Source organism: Cataglyphis hispanica, chromosome 21 (genome assembly GCF_021464435.1).
Source record: "Cataglyphis hispanica isolate Lineage 1 chromosome 21, ULB_Chis1_1.0, whole genome shotgun sequence".
Classification (NCBI taxonomy): domain Eukaryota; kingdom Metazoa; phylum Arthropoda; class Insecta; order Hymenoptera; family Formicidae; genus Cataglyphis; species Cataglyphis hispanica.
This window is the reverse complement of record NC_065974.1, coordinates 371105-385051: the sequence shown is the minus strand read 5'-3', so window position 1 is coordinate 385051 and position 13947 is coordinate 371105. Positions and strand designations below refer to the sequence as shown.

The 13947-nt window shown below is 33.8% G+C and overlaps 3 protein-coding genes across 6 annotated transcripts; 1 reads left to right on the top strand and 2 right to left on the bottom strand.

Annotated features, from left to right (window-relative positions):
• Positions 1-384: 384 nt before the first annotated feature.
• On the bottom strand, positions 385-6103 carry LOC126857415 (mitochondrial coenzyme A transporter SLC25A42). 2 transcript variants are annotated; one of them, XM_050606814.1, is made up of 6 exons: positions 5979-6103; positions 2961-3218; positions 2348-2664; positions 1971-2236; positions 1486-1660; positions 385-1117 (listed from the first exon to the last, which is right to left on the bottom strand). In XM_050606814.1, the coding sequence occupies exons 2-6, from the start codon at positions 3117-3119 to the stop codon at positions 976-978; spliced, it is 1059 nt and encodes a 352-aa protein (XP_050462771.1). In that variant the 5' UTR covers positions 3120-3218; positions 5979-6103; the 3' UTR covers positions 385-975. The 2 variants fall into 2 exon arrangements, with proteins under 2 accessions (XP_050462771.1, XP_050462772.1); XM_050606815.1 differs by having other exon boundaries at positions 2961-3138; positions 5979-6063.
• Positions 6104-6350: 247 nt separating this feature from the next.
• Positions 6351-9422, top strand: LOC126857477 (splicing factor 3B subunit 2). Of its 2 annotated transcripts, none has more exons than XM_050606932.1 (3): positions 6351-6510; positions 6666-8721; positions 8867-9422. In XM_050606932.1, exons 2-3 carry the CDS (start codon positions 6679-6681, stop codon positions 8933-8935), a joined length of 2112 nt encoding a protein of 703 aa, XP_050462889.1. In that variant the 5' UTR covers positions 6351-6510; positions 6666-6678; the 3' UTR covers positions 8936-9422. The 2 variants fall into 2 exon arrangements, with proteins under 2 accessions (XP_050462889.1, XP_050462890.1); XM_050606933.1 differs by having other exon boundaries at positions 6655-8721.
• LOC126857476 (GPI ethanolamine phosphate transferase 1-like) lies at positions 9305-13796 on the bottom strand. Of its 2 annotated transcripts, XM_050606931.1 has the most exons (9): positions 13169-13796; positions 12644-12864; positions 12346-12571; positions 11966-12251; positions 11574-11763; positions 11325-11516; positions 10832-11168; positions 10293-10668; positions 9305-10013 (listed from the first exon to the last, which is right to left on the bottom strand). In XM_050606931.1, the coding sequence occupies exons 1-9, from the start codon at positions 13456-13458 to the stop codon at positions 9585-9587; spliced, it is 2547 nt and encodes an 848-aa protein (XP_050462888.1). In that variant the 5' UTR covers positions 13459-13796; the 3' UTR covers positions 9305-9584. The 2 variants fall into 2 exon arrangements, with proteins under 2 accessions (XP_050462888.1, XP_050462887.1); XM_050606930.1 differs by having other exon boundaries at positions 11325-11763.
• Positions 13797-13947: the final 151 nt, after the last annotated feature.

Below are 13947 nucleotides of genomic sequence, written 5' to 3'. Positions count from 1 at the left end.
AAGTTCTGAGCTTTATTGTCACTATAGCAATTGCAGTCGTTTATTGAAGAAACATTTATTACTCATTATTATGTTGAAATAAACAAAAACAAGTACACTGCAAGTATTATAACTAAATCATAATCTGAATTCAATTTATAACTGTACAATATATTTCGATATCTTACATGATCTTAAGAATTGTCATCTTAAAGTTTCTTGAAAATTAAATAGTTTGACATCTAAAGTAAAAAGGGTATATTCGATTACAAGATAATTTAGAATACAAAGTACCAATTTATATATATATATATATATATATATATATATATATATATATATATATTTTAATATCATAAAATGATTGAGGCATATCAGAAATCATATTTTCATATAATAGCCAAATCAGCATACAGTGCATATATTATAATTATATGCACATGTACATTTATTACATCTTTCTTCAATGATCTCTATGTAACATTCGGAATAACAATATATGTACATAATATTTAACAATTTGTACTAATGATCTTTTCCCTGCTGCTTTTGGCGGAGCGCCGTCGCAAAATAACAAAGTAATTATTCTCTTCTCCTATTATTACAATGCATCTATTTTACAATATATTTTCATTCTTACTGTCAACGACGTTTTTGTGCACAAGTTTTCTTTTTTTTTCATCAAATTAATTTTCAGATTTATGCTTATTTGTCATTAAAATATATATAATCTGTTAAATGATAAAATTATACAATTATTAATTGTTAATTATATACAATTAATAATTATAACATAATCATGTGTGTGTGTGTGTATGTGTGTGTGATGTGTGTGCGCGCGCGCGCGCGTGTGTATGTGTGTTTATATTTATATATGATTATAATTACCTAAAAATTTAAAATTATAATTATATGATTATAATTACTAAATTGTAATTAACAGTTATTATTCCGTAATATTATAACGGTAGCTTTTCAATATTTGTTCTATTAGTTCTATGTCTCACTATCTTCACAAATGACTTTTCTCAGTGTATCCCTTATTGTATCATGCGTAGCAAAGCTGATTCCAACTGCAATTGGACCTTTAACCCAATTCATGCTCAAGCCTTTGTAAAAAGCCATTATTCCTTCTTCCCTACAAAATGTAAAATTTTTCCAAGCAAATGCATAAATCAACAATATAATTCTGCATATATTATGCAATTACATTTGTTATAAAAGATAACAAAATATATTGCATTTCATTTCAATACATAAATACATATAGCAAAACATTGCATTTTATATTGATACATAAATGTGTATTATATTACGAAAAGGAAATTATTACACAATTATATATTCTTTCGTCTTTGTTCCAAAGTAAAAAAAAAAAAAATATTTAAATGTTTTGTTCTAGATGGCTGTCCAGTATATGTTTCTATTAATAATTCAACTATTTGAAATAACAAAATATAGTTACTAATCTATTATTAAAGTATCTTTAACTGATGCTGTACTTACATGTAAATCTTCGTGATAGTCGATGTGATCGTATGATAATGCTGACCCTTGATCGCCGATGTCTGCATTCTGCGCCGCACAATATCCAGTGGGTAGCTGCTTGTCTGACCGACCATTCCAGCGATGGCACCGCAAATGAGTGAGGTCGAGAATCCCGGAATAGTCACCGTGTACACTGTTCATCGACACGTAGCCATCATCGAACATGAAGCACGCAGCACTTCGAAATACGCCGCCGGTCGGGCTTGTCTCGCGTCGCTATTAAAATAAGTACCGTCCCAATATCAGGGGAAACAGGGTGCCCCCGACGTGCCCCATCGGTACCCTGCTTTACGATCATATACAACAGCCACTCTCATTCGTATAACCCACGACTTTTTTTCTTTTCATATGTATGTATGCGTGTGTGTATATGTGATGAGTACAAGCACCGCCACCGCCAGCGGGCGTCAACAGAATTTATCTGTGTGAACAAATCGACTCACCAGTCAGTAAGTATCTCAACATGTCGTAAGTGAAGAAGCTGCACCCGGCATACGGGATTGCGCCGAGGAGTGTAGCGGTGAAGCCACGATAATACGCGAGGATTCCCTCCTCTTTGTAGATTCGTGAGAACGCCTGTCGTAGAGTCTTATATTCGGCCTTCAGAGTCACCGCCATTCTCGCCCGCATCAGATCCAACGGATAAGTCATGGTCTGCGACGTAACGCCTGCAAGGGCACCAGCCAAAAAACTCGCCCATGGGTTTTTCCTGTAAATGATTCATAATACACAGGGATAAAATCTTCGCAAAGTATTTTTTCTTGATTCATGTGTTTGTTTGATAAATATATCTATTATATATAGATTTTCTATTCGATACCTCTCCGCGCCGTGCACTCTCAAAATTCTCTTCCACTGTTCGTGCGCCGTAAACTGCACCGCAGAATATGGCACGATCCTAATCATGGTAGCGCTATTTCCACGCCATAAGCTGAGGATACCTTCGGTACGTAGCGCTTTGCTCAAGAAACCTATCGCCGCTTTGGCCGAGTAGGGCTGCTTCGAGATCTGAAAATTGATCTTCGTGCGGTCCAACGGCGCTATTGTTGTCTTCGCCAAAGCACCTGCTATTGCGCCAGATACTAAGCTCGTCCAGACTCTTTGAGTATTCGAAATCTCTTTTCCGTCGCGCTTTTTCTATAATATAAAAATGTTTTTGTTAATATGTAAAGATCACATTAAATATGTATATATAATAAAATATGTATATATAATATAATAATTATAATTCTAGGATATTGTTTCAGCATGCGTGCAAATAATTGTTATGGCAAGCGAGTGACCAATGCTCGCGTTATTTATGAACCTAATATCATATAATTTGCATATATGACAATATATGATTAAATAAAAATATTTGATTCTAGGTTTTTTCAGAGAATAAACATCCTCTATTATAACAAATACAGCTCATTTCCAACGCGTTTTCTTACCGTGATGTTTACATCTTGCCTCTCCATTGGTGGAATCGATGTAGCAGGTAATGCTGACGAAACGTGTTTTCCAGCGATCGGCAGCACAGCTACTTGAATGCAGTGTTCGAAAACCGCTTGACCACCAGGATCACCAGGACGAGTCGCATGCCCGCTCATCTCTGATGACTTTGTTAATCTGTTACCGATGGTTTCTCATGTAGATTGTCATGTATCACTTTTTGTATCGTTAACGTGCGAACCGGAACAAAATAAGCACTGAAAACATATTGCTTGTTTTATGAAGTTTCTTAAATAGAAAAGATAACGAAATATTTTAATTTTTTAATTTTTATATGTAGGTTTAATATCCTAAAAAAAATCAACAATTAGAAATTATAGAATATAGATATTCTAACTTTTTTCACGATTCTTATTGATTCTCTTTTTATCTCTCTTATATTTCCATCCACCAGCAAGCGTGAATTCAAAACTGATAATTTTTATCTGTAAACTACTCATAATATCATCTATCTATATCATGGTATCTATGATATTAAATGCAATAACTTATTATTGTGTGAAATGAAAGAGAAAAGTATATATCATTTGATAAGGAATAGAATTTATTTAAAAACAAAATAACTGACAATGAGCTACATTACATGACATAAATAAAAGATAAGAATACGATGAGTTGAAATAAGAAACAAATGGAGAGCTTGATTTTATCGTTTACTCAGTTTACTGGAACTGGATAGATAATGCTGACGCCAATGAGCTCAAAGTACATGTTGTAATTGTAATGGATTTGTGATATATAAACGTGGAAACTGTAAAATCTAAATATGATGATAATGCAATTACTTTAAATCCACACGCTACATTCATCTGAAAATATTTCCAAAGCAACAATAAGAGATTTATCTGATTTTAGAATTTTTTGATAAACTTATTATTTTTCTAGTATCATTATTATATTGACTGTTGAGTTTAAATAATAAAAAATATGTACGAACATTTTTTCTCATATTGTATATAGTAATCGTAAGCAGATATAATAATCAAAGATGTAAAAATGTCAAGATCATTTTTTTATTTTTCCGAGGCAAAAAAAATGATAAATATAGATTTAATTTTTTTCTAAAAGTTAGTATGTCAAATTTGAAATAATAGTCAAGAAATCTAATATTTGTAACATTTTTCTAAAAATAGATATCAATATACAAACGATTGCAATAGTGTTTTTCCTCATTCTTCAGAAATTCTTCCGTCTTTCGAACAAGTTGCCTAAACTTTTTTAATCGCTCCAAGCTTTATTCCTTTATCACGCACGCGTTCTTATCGCATGTCACGTGATACGATAATTGTATGTATGTATTGAAAAGATATAAAGACAGTAATAAATGACGTTTATAAATGACAAATGTCGAAACATGCTATTATGTACTAATCTTTAAAATGGAATATGTCACATTATTATAACATACTATTTCACAACTCAGTACATGTTTTTCGCAGAAAAAAATATTACACTTGATAAAGTGTAAATTATTCGAAAAAAATGGTCTCTGTAAAACGACATTTTTTCGAATTGTTCAAAGTTCAAAAATGCAAACTATACGACTGCAAATTTACGTCACGTAAGACTTGATGACGGATAAATTTGCTATAAGTGGATCAACCCATTGGAATATTTTTAGAAATTTATATTAACCTCCTGCTCCCTTGTAATCCAAAAGAAAATTTATCACGAATCTAAATATATCTTTAGTTGAACACGAATGAAAATCTATGAAAATTGCGTTCAATTCTCAGATCTCATCCATTATTAAACACTATAAAATATGACGCCGCGACAATAATATCATCGATCTTACATAACATTATCGATCTATAAGAATATGCAAAGAACGATGCGAAATAACATGCACGATTGATGAGAAACATACATATGTAATGATATAATTACATTGTTAAGAACACGTGACAAACAAGTTATGGTGCGTAAATGCGTGTGATCCATCACGTGCAACGCCTTCACTGGATATCATACATAGATTCTTCATTCGTACAGCCTTCAATTTTATATTTTCTACATTCGATTTTTGAATATTTTACGCTAATTAGAGAAGTTTAGTTTAATTATTTTAATATTCTTTTTATATTAATATGACCGAAAAATTATTGATAAATTTATCGATCTTAATATATTAGTATCGGCCATGAAGCATTATTAAGGAGCAGTCTATATTTTAAGAAAAATGATTGACCAATGAATCGAAATGTTAAAAATAACTTCATCGAAAGAGTTATAAAGGTCAATGTCACGCCACTCTAACACAATAATTTATTTAAATTTAATTCTCCTTTTCTCAATCTGTTATAATATTTCTTTAAAAAATTAATTTACATCCGTTTAAAAAGCGATAGGGAATCATTTAGAAATTGGAGAAGAAACACGAGTGATCGAATAACATTATAAAAATGTCTAAAGAATATTTCCCATTTCGCCCTTTGGACTTTTGTATTGTTTACGAAACTGTCATCATCAATCAAGATGTCGATGTTGCGAGAGATTCTCTTAGGGAGCAATAATGACATCTTCAGTTAAAATGATTTTGATATGAACTTTTTGTTTCTTTATTTACAGCTCTTGTTCACACAATTTGAGAAACGACGACAAGAAAAATATCCGAGCAAAGTGCATCGACGTGTACAACGATAATATATGCATAACATTCCGCGGGGATGCGACTTTACGCAATTGAATACTGCGTATTCATCGTAAACGTGTATTGTGCGTTCGTTCGAACGTCCACACGTCATAACCGATTCATCTACACGGATAGGAAATACGGAAAACCTCTCGTGTTTCTTCCATTAAAGAGTGTTGAAGAGAACTATTGTCTCGCGACGCGATAATCATCGAATTCGGCGCAGCGAAAAAAAAAGATCGAATATTATTCGCGTTTTTTTTTCTCGTCAATCGATGTCAATCACTTAGCGAGAGTTATCAATAATAAAAGCAAAACCAACCTTGTTGTCTGTAATCTTGAATGAAACGTTGTCTCGAAACAAATCACATTACATTCCCAAGCCCGACCACGTCCGCGACAGTCTCTACACTGCGGAACTCGAATACTCAAAACTCCCACGATTCGATGTCGACGTATGAGTTTTTCGCGCATGCGCGGCGATAATAAAGCCCATTTCGGATTGGCTGTTGTTGCAAAAATTCTAGAAATTTTCCAGAATTCTAGGAATTCTTTAATTCGCCAATCCGAACGTCCGACAAGTCAATCCTAGCCAATAATTTTTCGTTTTCATGTATTTTCTTATTTCCAATCTATATGTCTGCGCGAAAATGCCAATCTTCTAATCAGTATACTCTTTGATTTGCGTGTGCATCTTTTACACAAAAAAAGGTAGAGATCAATTGCTGGTGAATGAGAGAGAAGAAATTAAGATATTTTAATGTGTAGTGAAAAATAACAAATATTAAAAACTGTGTACACGAATTCAGACGAACGTATGTTCACGTGCGTCGAATTAAGTATTACTTAAAAAGGTATTAAATTTAAACATATAATATTTCACTCGACTCGTACACTTTAAGTTTACACTAAAACTTATGTGATTTTGTTAGAAACGAAATAAATGAAGCATACAAATCTGTAAAAAATTATAAATATGATTAAAGTTATATTCTAAGTCTTTTTGCAGCTATATTTTCAGCATGGACACCAAAACTCTTCCGAGTCTCCTGAGCTTGAAAGTGGCTCCTCCATCAGAATTACAAAATCAGAATGTTGACAATGGAATTGGAGAAGGAGACAGTGATTCTGTTAAGCTTCCGGCTGCTTTGGAGCAAGCATTGGCATTTAAAACGGAAAGAGCCAAAGAAGTAGGCAGTGATCCTGACGATGTTATTTCTGTAAGTAGATCACCAAAAGATGATGGCGAGGATGCTACTCAGATAGAAGATAGTATAACGGAACTGGAACAAAAATCAGAAAAAATAGAATCTAAATCAAGTAAGACAAAAAAGAAGAAAAAGTCAAAGAGGAAGAGACGCAATGCAGAAAAGAAGGATGCTGAACAGAAGAAGGACAATGTAGAGGATGGTAAAAGTAAAGAAGATTTGCCGGAAATTGAATATATACAAGAAATACCGAGCATAACTGATTTAGAACCGATGTACCGTCAATTTGCTAGGGTCTTTGAAGCATTTAAATTGGTCGAGCCAGAACCTAGTCTGAACGACGCAGCTGACAAGGGTGAACCTATTGGGCAGTATCCACCAATGACAAATGTACAAAATACCGGCACTGGTGTACCGAGTAAAGTGCCACTATTGGATGATTTCGACGATGATGCAAATCAGCAACAACAACAACAGGGCACTGGTGAGAATGGTGCTCCACGGCTATCTAAGAGAAAACTCAAGAGGCTCACACGGCTAAGCGTAGCAGAATTGAAGCAACTAGTAGGTCGTCCAGACGTTGTAGAAATGCACGATGTTACCGCGCGCGATCCTAAATTACTTGTGCAATTGAAGGCGCACCGAAACACGGTTCCAGTACCGAGACATTGGTGCTTCAAGCGCAAGTATCTTCAAGGGAAACGTGGTATAGAGAAGCCGCCCTTTGATCTACCAGATTTCATAAAACGCACCGGTATCACGGAAATGAGAGCGAGTCTACAAGAACGCGACGACACGCGTACACTGAAAGCGAAGATGCGGGAGCGAGCGAGACCCAAGTTGGGTAAGATCGACATCGATTATCAAAAGCTGCACGACGCTTTTTTCAAGTGGCAAACAAAGCCACGCATGACGATTCACGGCGATCTCTATTACGAGGGTAAAGAATTTGAGACACGTTTAAAGGAGAAGAAACCGGGCGAGTTATCGGACGAATTGCGCACAGCGCTGGGCATGCCAGTCGGACCGAATTGTCAAAAAGTACCACCGCCATGGCTTATAGCTATGCAACGTTACGGCCCGCCACCGAGTTATCCAAATCTCAAGATACCCGGTTTAAACGCACCCATACCAGAAGGTTGCGCCTTTGGTTATCATGCGGGTGGATGGGGAAAACCGCCAGTGGATGAAACAGGTAGGCCGCTCTACGGAGATGTGTTTGGTGTATCTCGCACATCCGGCGCGGATGCGATGGATGAGGAGATAGATCGGGGAATGTGGGGCGAGCCGGAATCGGAGTCGTCGGGCGACGAAGACGAGGAGGAGGACGCCGAAGAGGGCGGCGAGGGTGGCGAGGGCGAAGGAAAAGACGGAGACGACGACACCAGCGGATTGGTCACGCCCGGTGCCGAGGGCTTGATCACACCAAGCGGCATCACGTCGATTCCGGCGGGTCTGGAGACCCCGGAGACCATAGAACTGCGGAAGAAAAAGATCGAGAGCGAGATGGAAGGCGGCGATACGCCCGCACTGTACACGGTACTGCAGGAACGTCGTACGGAGGGTTTGGGCGCCAGTATGATGGGCAGCACGCACGTTTATGATATGACGGGTGCGGCTGGTGGCCAGGCGCCACCATCCGTAATCGCCGCGCGTCGTGGCGGAATCAGCGGTAGTACAAGCGATGCTCGTGCAGAGAAGGACGGGGCGGTGGAGTTAACGCTCGATCCCAGCGAGCTGGACCTCGACTCCGAAGCTATGGCGTCTAGGTACGAGGAAACGATGAGATCGAGGCAGGCGCATCTTAGGAGAGAAGATTTATCGGATATGTTGCAAGATCATGTACAACGGCAAAAGGTATGCTATTAATTACATTGTATATATATCACATATAAATATATTACATGCATATAATTATACAAACAGATATTGTTCTTTAAATAAAATTAGTTTTTATGATGTGTCAATTTTAAGCTATATTGCTTTTGTTTTTGTATTTCAGAGCAAACGCAAACGTCAGCAAATTCAAGACACAAAAACATCCAAGAAATATAAAGAGTTTAAATTTTAAACATTGTTTATTTTTTTCGCGTAATTATGTATTATATTATATAGAGATGAAATTGTTTGTAGTAGCATAAGATTGGACTTAATGTATTGCATCACTTTAACAAGATCGCAAAATAGTGTTTAATAGTAATTACAATTTTGTATTTCATGTTTGCAAGCTATATTTTGGTCGATAATAATCGAATCAACCGTGTATATTTATGACGTACACATTGACGATAGTGATGGATTAATATACTAGGAGCTGAATATTTTTCAAAATAAATATAATTATATCTATTTTTTATGTAATACAAACAAGAACGACTACAAGAACTACATGAATATTGTGTAGAAAATGCAGTCTTTTATCAGATATAACACATATAGATCCATTTGTTCAATTTTTTAATTGCATATACATTCCATTATAGTGACAGTGGCAACCATATATGGATGATAGTTAATTCATGCACAGTTCGTTAATGTAATACATTGTCATACCTCGAGGTTTCTTGTATTGAATTTTATATTACAATCTATAATATATTCTCAAAACAATCGTCTACAAACAAGTGGATGTTCAAAATGCACGATTAAAACAACCCACTCAAACTTTGGTCCAACAAAAGATAATAATGTAATTATAACTCTTATATATGAAAAAAAAATTACACAATGTGCCTCTTTTGAGGTAGTAAACCGATTCGGAATCGTTTTAAATCTAATTTCATAAGTGGATATGAAAGACATCGCAATAGTATAAAAAGACAAGGAAGAGAAAGAGCGATAATGAATTTACTGATAGCGCTACCAATGTCGAGCCAACTGCCATACGGCGTGACACAGTGCATTAAAGGTAGCGATATGCAATCACCTAAAAAAAGAATAGCTAAAGAAACAGGCTTCTTGTATTCTGATTCTAGTGAATAGCTCGCGCATCCGACTAATATCAAGGGAATGCTAAGTTTAAAGAGTATTAAAGATGTCATTAAAAATGGAGAGAAAACAGTGACAAAATGACGCGTCCAAGATGGATCAAACGAACTAATGCTCGCCATATTACCTGTGCCGAAGAAACACAATAGTATGTACAACATCTATAATAAGATGTCAAGGATATGTGTAAATAATAACAGTTTTGCCTCACATAAATCAAAAGAAAATCGTTAAAAAATTAAAAATGAAAGGTAAATTTTAGATTGTTTTCCTAGAAAGAATCTAAATAATATATAAGATTGTTTGCTAAGATTGCTAGTTACAATATTAATTTAACAATCTATATTTTTCTCATTTCTCTAATTAAAAATATTTGATATAAATATCCAACTCTTCATATTAATTCATTTAACAATCAAAAAATTATTTTAAAAGGATACAAAAAATGCTGCTTTGATCAAGTCTCTTGTAATCTTTTGTGTATTTCCTGAACTCCTTGAAGTGTTTTGTAACCAACAAAGCAAATTGATGGTAAGTATAATGAAGAAGAGCGGTTCATAAGACGCAGACAATAATGTAAGAGGACAAAAAAATCCAAGCATTATGCCCAGCATTCGTCTCTTGGTTTCTATTGGATAGCACCAAATGCACAATGGTGTAGTCAGTAGAATAATCCACGATATCCAGTATCGACCATCAAGAAATTCTGTGTATATAAGGCTTGTAACGATTAAACGTAAAATTTCCATTATTCTCCGACTCTGCGATGTCTCATTGATAATCATTATCGATATTGCCATCAAAATGCCAATTATCCTGAAAGAAGGACTTAAGTCAACAAAAAAAAAAATCATTATTAAAAATATATTACTAGTGAAAGAAAAAAAACCTAGCAAACTTTTTAGCAATCTAATAATTCTTTTTTTATTAAACTATTCTTAAATAATTAATGATGTAATTGTTTTTAATATAAACATACACAATATAGACGCGTGGATATGGCTCCACAACTGGCAATAAAGGAAATGCACATAATGCTATCGACGTCCAAATCATAGATATTGGTACATTTTTCGATTTTGCTATTCGTATCAATATGAGAGATAGTATTCCTATGCTGAGAGCAAATCTATATGTCAGTCCAATAAGTAATGTTACTAATAACAACAGTGTACCTCCGATATCTATGAAAAGTTTCTTTTTGTTCCTTTTTACAAATACAGGCGTCGACGTAATTATTTTAACAATGGCAAACCATACAGATATTATGGCAAAGGATGCATAGCATGGTAATCTCCAGTTGTTGCAATTGGATACTGTATATACAAAGTAGATTAAATATATTATATAATAAAAAATCCATTTTTATGTGTAAAAAAATCATGATTTGATCTAAAAAAGACTTAATAGCAAAGAGTAACATATCTTTTGTATCAACTTAGAAAAATGTAGTTTAGAAATAAAATTCTTACTTGCATGTCCTATTAACATTATTATCAGTAGACTTGCAAATCCAATATTTACAACTACTAGTAGAGAAATTCGCAAATATCGACGCTTTGTACCAGTTATTTTCAAAAATAATACAATTATCCAGCCAAGCCACATTATCGATAAATATAGCAAAAATCGTATTCGCTGAAATTGCCTGAAATATGACAAGGCTTCCTTTCCAAAATTAATTGCTTCTTCACTTTCTCGAATTCCATCTATTATATTACCTCTGTCAAAATAATCTTCGATTTTACGAATTATGTTATTTAATTGCGTTTCTCGCCAATCGGTAGTAGTCTCGCCACTTATTGCACGATTTCCAGTTACTTGATGTGCAAGTTGTTTTATATTGCTGAGTAAAAAGTGTCCAACATATTTCTGATAATTTACATCAAAGTATCGCCATGGTAATGCACCCTAAGAGAACATATATAATATATATATATATATATATATATATATATATATATATATATATATATATATATATATATATAATATATAAATATACATATATAATATACATATATAATATATATAAATATATATTAAATTATGTACTAAATATATATATATATATATATATATATATATATATATAATAAATGCAAACACTTACTTCATTATTTACAGGAATAGGAATTCCTATCAAAGACGCTATTAGAGGAGCTATACTCGCTTGTTCAATATCTTGACGAAAGCCAGATAATTTTACTCCTGCCCCCCAAACAATTAACGGTGTTTCAGTCTCGGACGGCAAGCCACTTCCATGAGATCCCCAATCTGTCATTCCATGATCTGATGTGAATATATAAGCAGTGGTACCTTTTCCAAAAAAGTTCTCTGTCACATTCACAGCTTCTTCAATTCTCAGATCGACATAGTTCATGTTTTCAACATATTCCCTAGACTCAAATTTCTCTTTTATTAATGAATCTGCATTTTATAAGTGCAGATTGCTTTAAAGTAATATAACAATCAGTAACAAATCTTCAATACCTGGAGTATGGTTTTTTAGCATGTCCTAAAGTGTCGCATCCGAGTAAATGAAAAAACAGGATGATTCCATTTTGATTTTTCAATGTTTCAGCTACTGAGGATTGCAACCATTGCAAATAAGCATTAAAAACCCATGAGTCCAAGCGCATTGTTTGATTATTTAAGTTTGAATCAAAATCCTGCCATGTAGAAGGATAACTTCTTCCATGTACATTTTGTTTGCTACCTGTCTTTTCGAGATTTTGATATAAGCATGAGAAACAAAGATTGACAATGCTAACACTACCTTCTAGAATACCTTTTGTGAACATTGGAATTATATCTGGACTACCCCAAGCCCAAGTTACATAGCTTTGATTAAAGACAGAATCAAAATCCACTGGATTTTCCTGCCATCCCTTGAAGATAGCACTGGGATCCTCATATAATCCTGCTGCAATTGCGACATGTCCTGGTCTTGATTCTGTGGGTACTCTTGTATGAGATATTCCCCAAACTCCTTTATTATTCATTATATTTCTGCAAAACAGATTTAATTCAGTAAAGTATACAAATATCGAAATATAACATACAAGATAAATTATATTATTATTAATATATTAAAATTTATATATATATATATATATATATATATAATATATAATTTCTTTTAAATTTTATATATATATATATATATATATCGAAGAGTAATCCAAATAAAATTAAATTAATCTCTTTCTCTCACTCAATAATATATTTTAAAATTAATTAACTAAATAAAATCAAAGTAACAAAAATGGAATTGCTCCGTGTTTGAACAATGAGAAAAAGTTTTGAAGAATACCTGAGAAAAGGTGGTGGCTTATCTATGAATGTTTGAAACCTCAAACCATCCGCAACGAAAAGTAACACTCTTTTAGCTGGTGATCCACTCGGTGCTGGTACAACCGGCAAATCCTTAATGATGGGCGAATGAAAATTAACATCAAGCACACCCCATAATAAAATCAAGTGCACAATCAATCCCCATAGACTGAATAAATAATCATTGCCCGTCTCGAGCCATTGCTTCTTATATTTTCCTAAATTAGACAATTGAGAATTCGCGATATCGAGAAACTTTTCCACGAACATTTTTAATAATTGTCGAAATTTTTAAAATTAACACAAAATAGTATATGCACATACATACAGTATTAATCTAGCAAAAAACTTATCGAACAAAAGTTATATGGAAACTGCTATTCTAAAATTTCTGTTCATTTTCTATTGCATTCGTAAACTAAAAATTACATTGTCATAATTTAATCTTTCATTCATGATTTCTTTTTTTTTATGAGAGAGTGTCAACTCGAAAAAATTATTTAGCATTTCGCGTATGGTTATGATTACATAATTATGTGCAAATTTACGGAGATCCTAGCTGATTCAGAATAGCGAGATTTTACTATACTATCTGTTACTTTGTACACATATTCTAAATTATCTGATGTCGGCAATTCAGAAGAATTCTAAACACAAGCATTTTTAAGAGATATGTATGTATATATACATACACAGAATCAAAAAAATAATTATGTAAGCAGCATAAGTTTCAAGAATAACGATTCTAAGAATTTTACA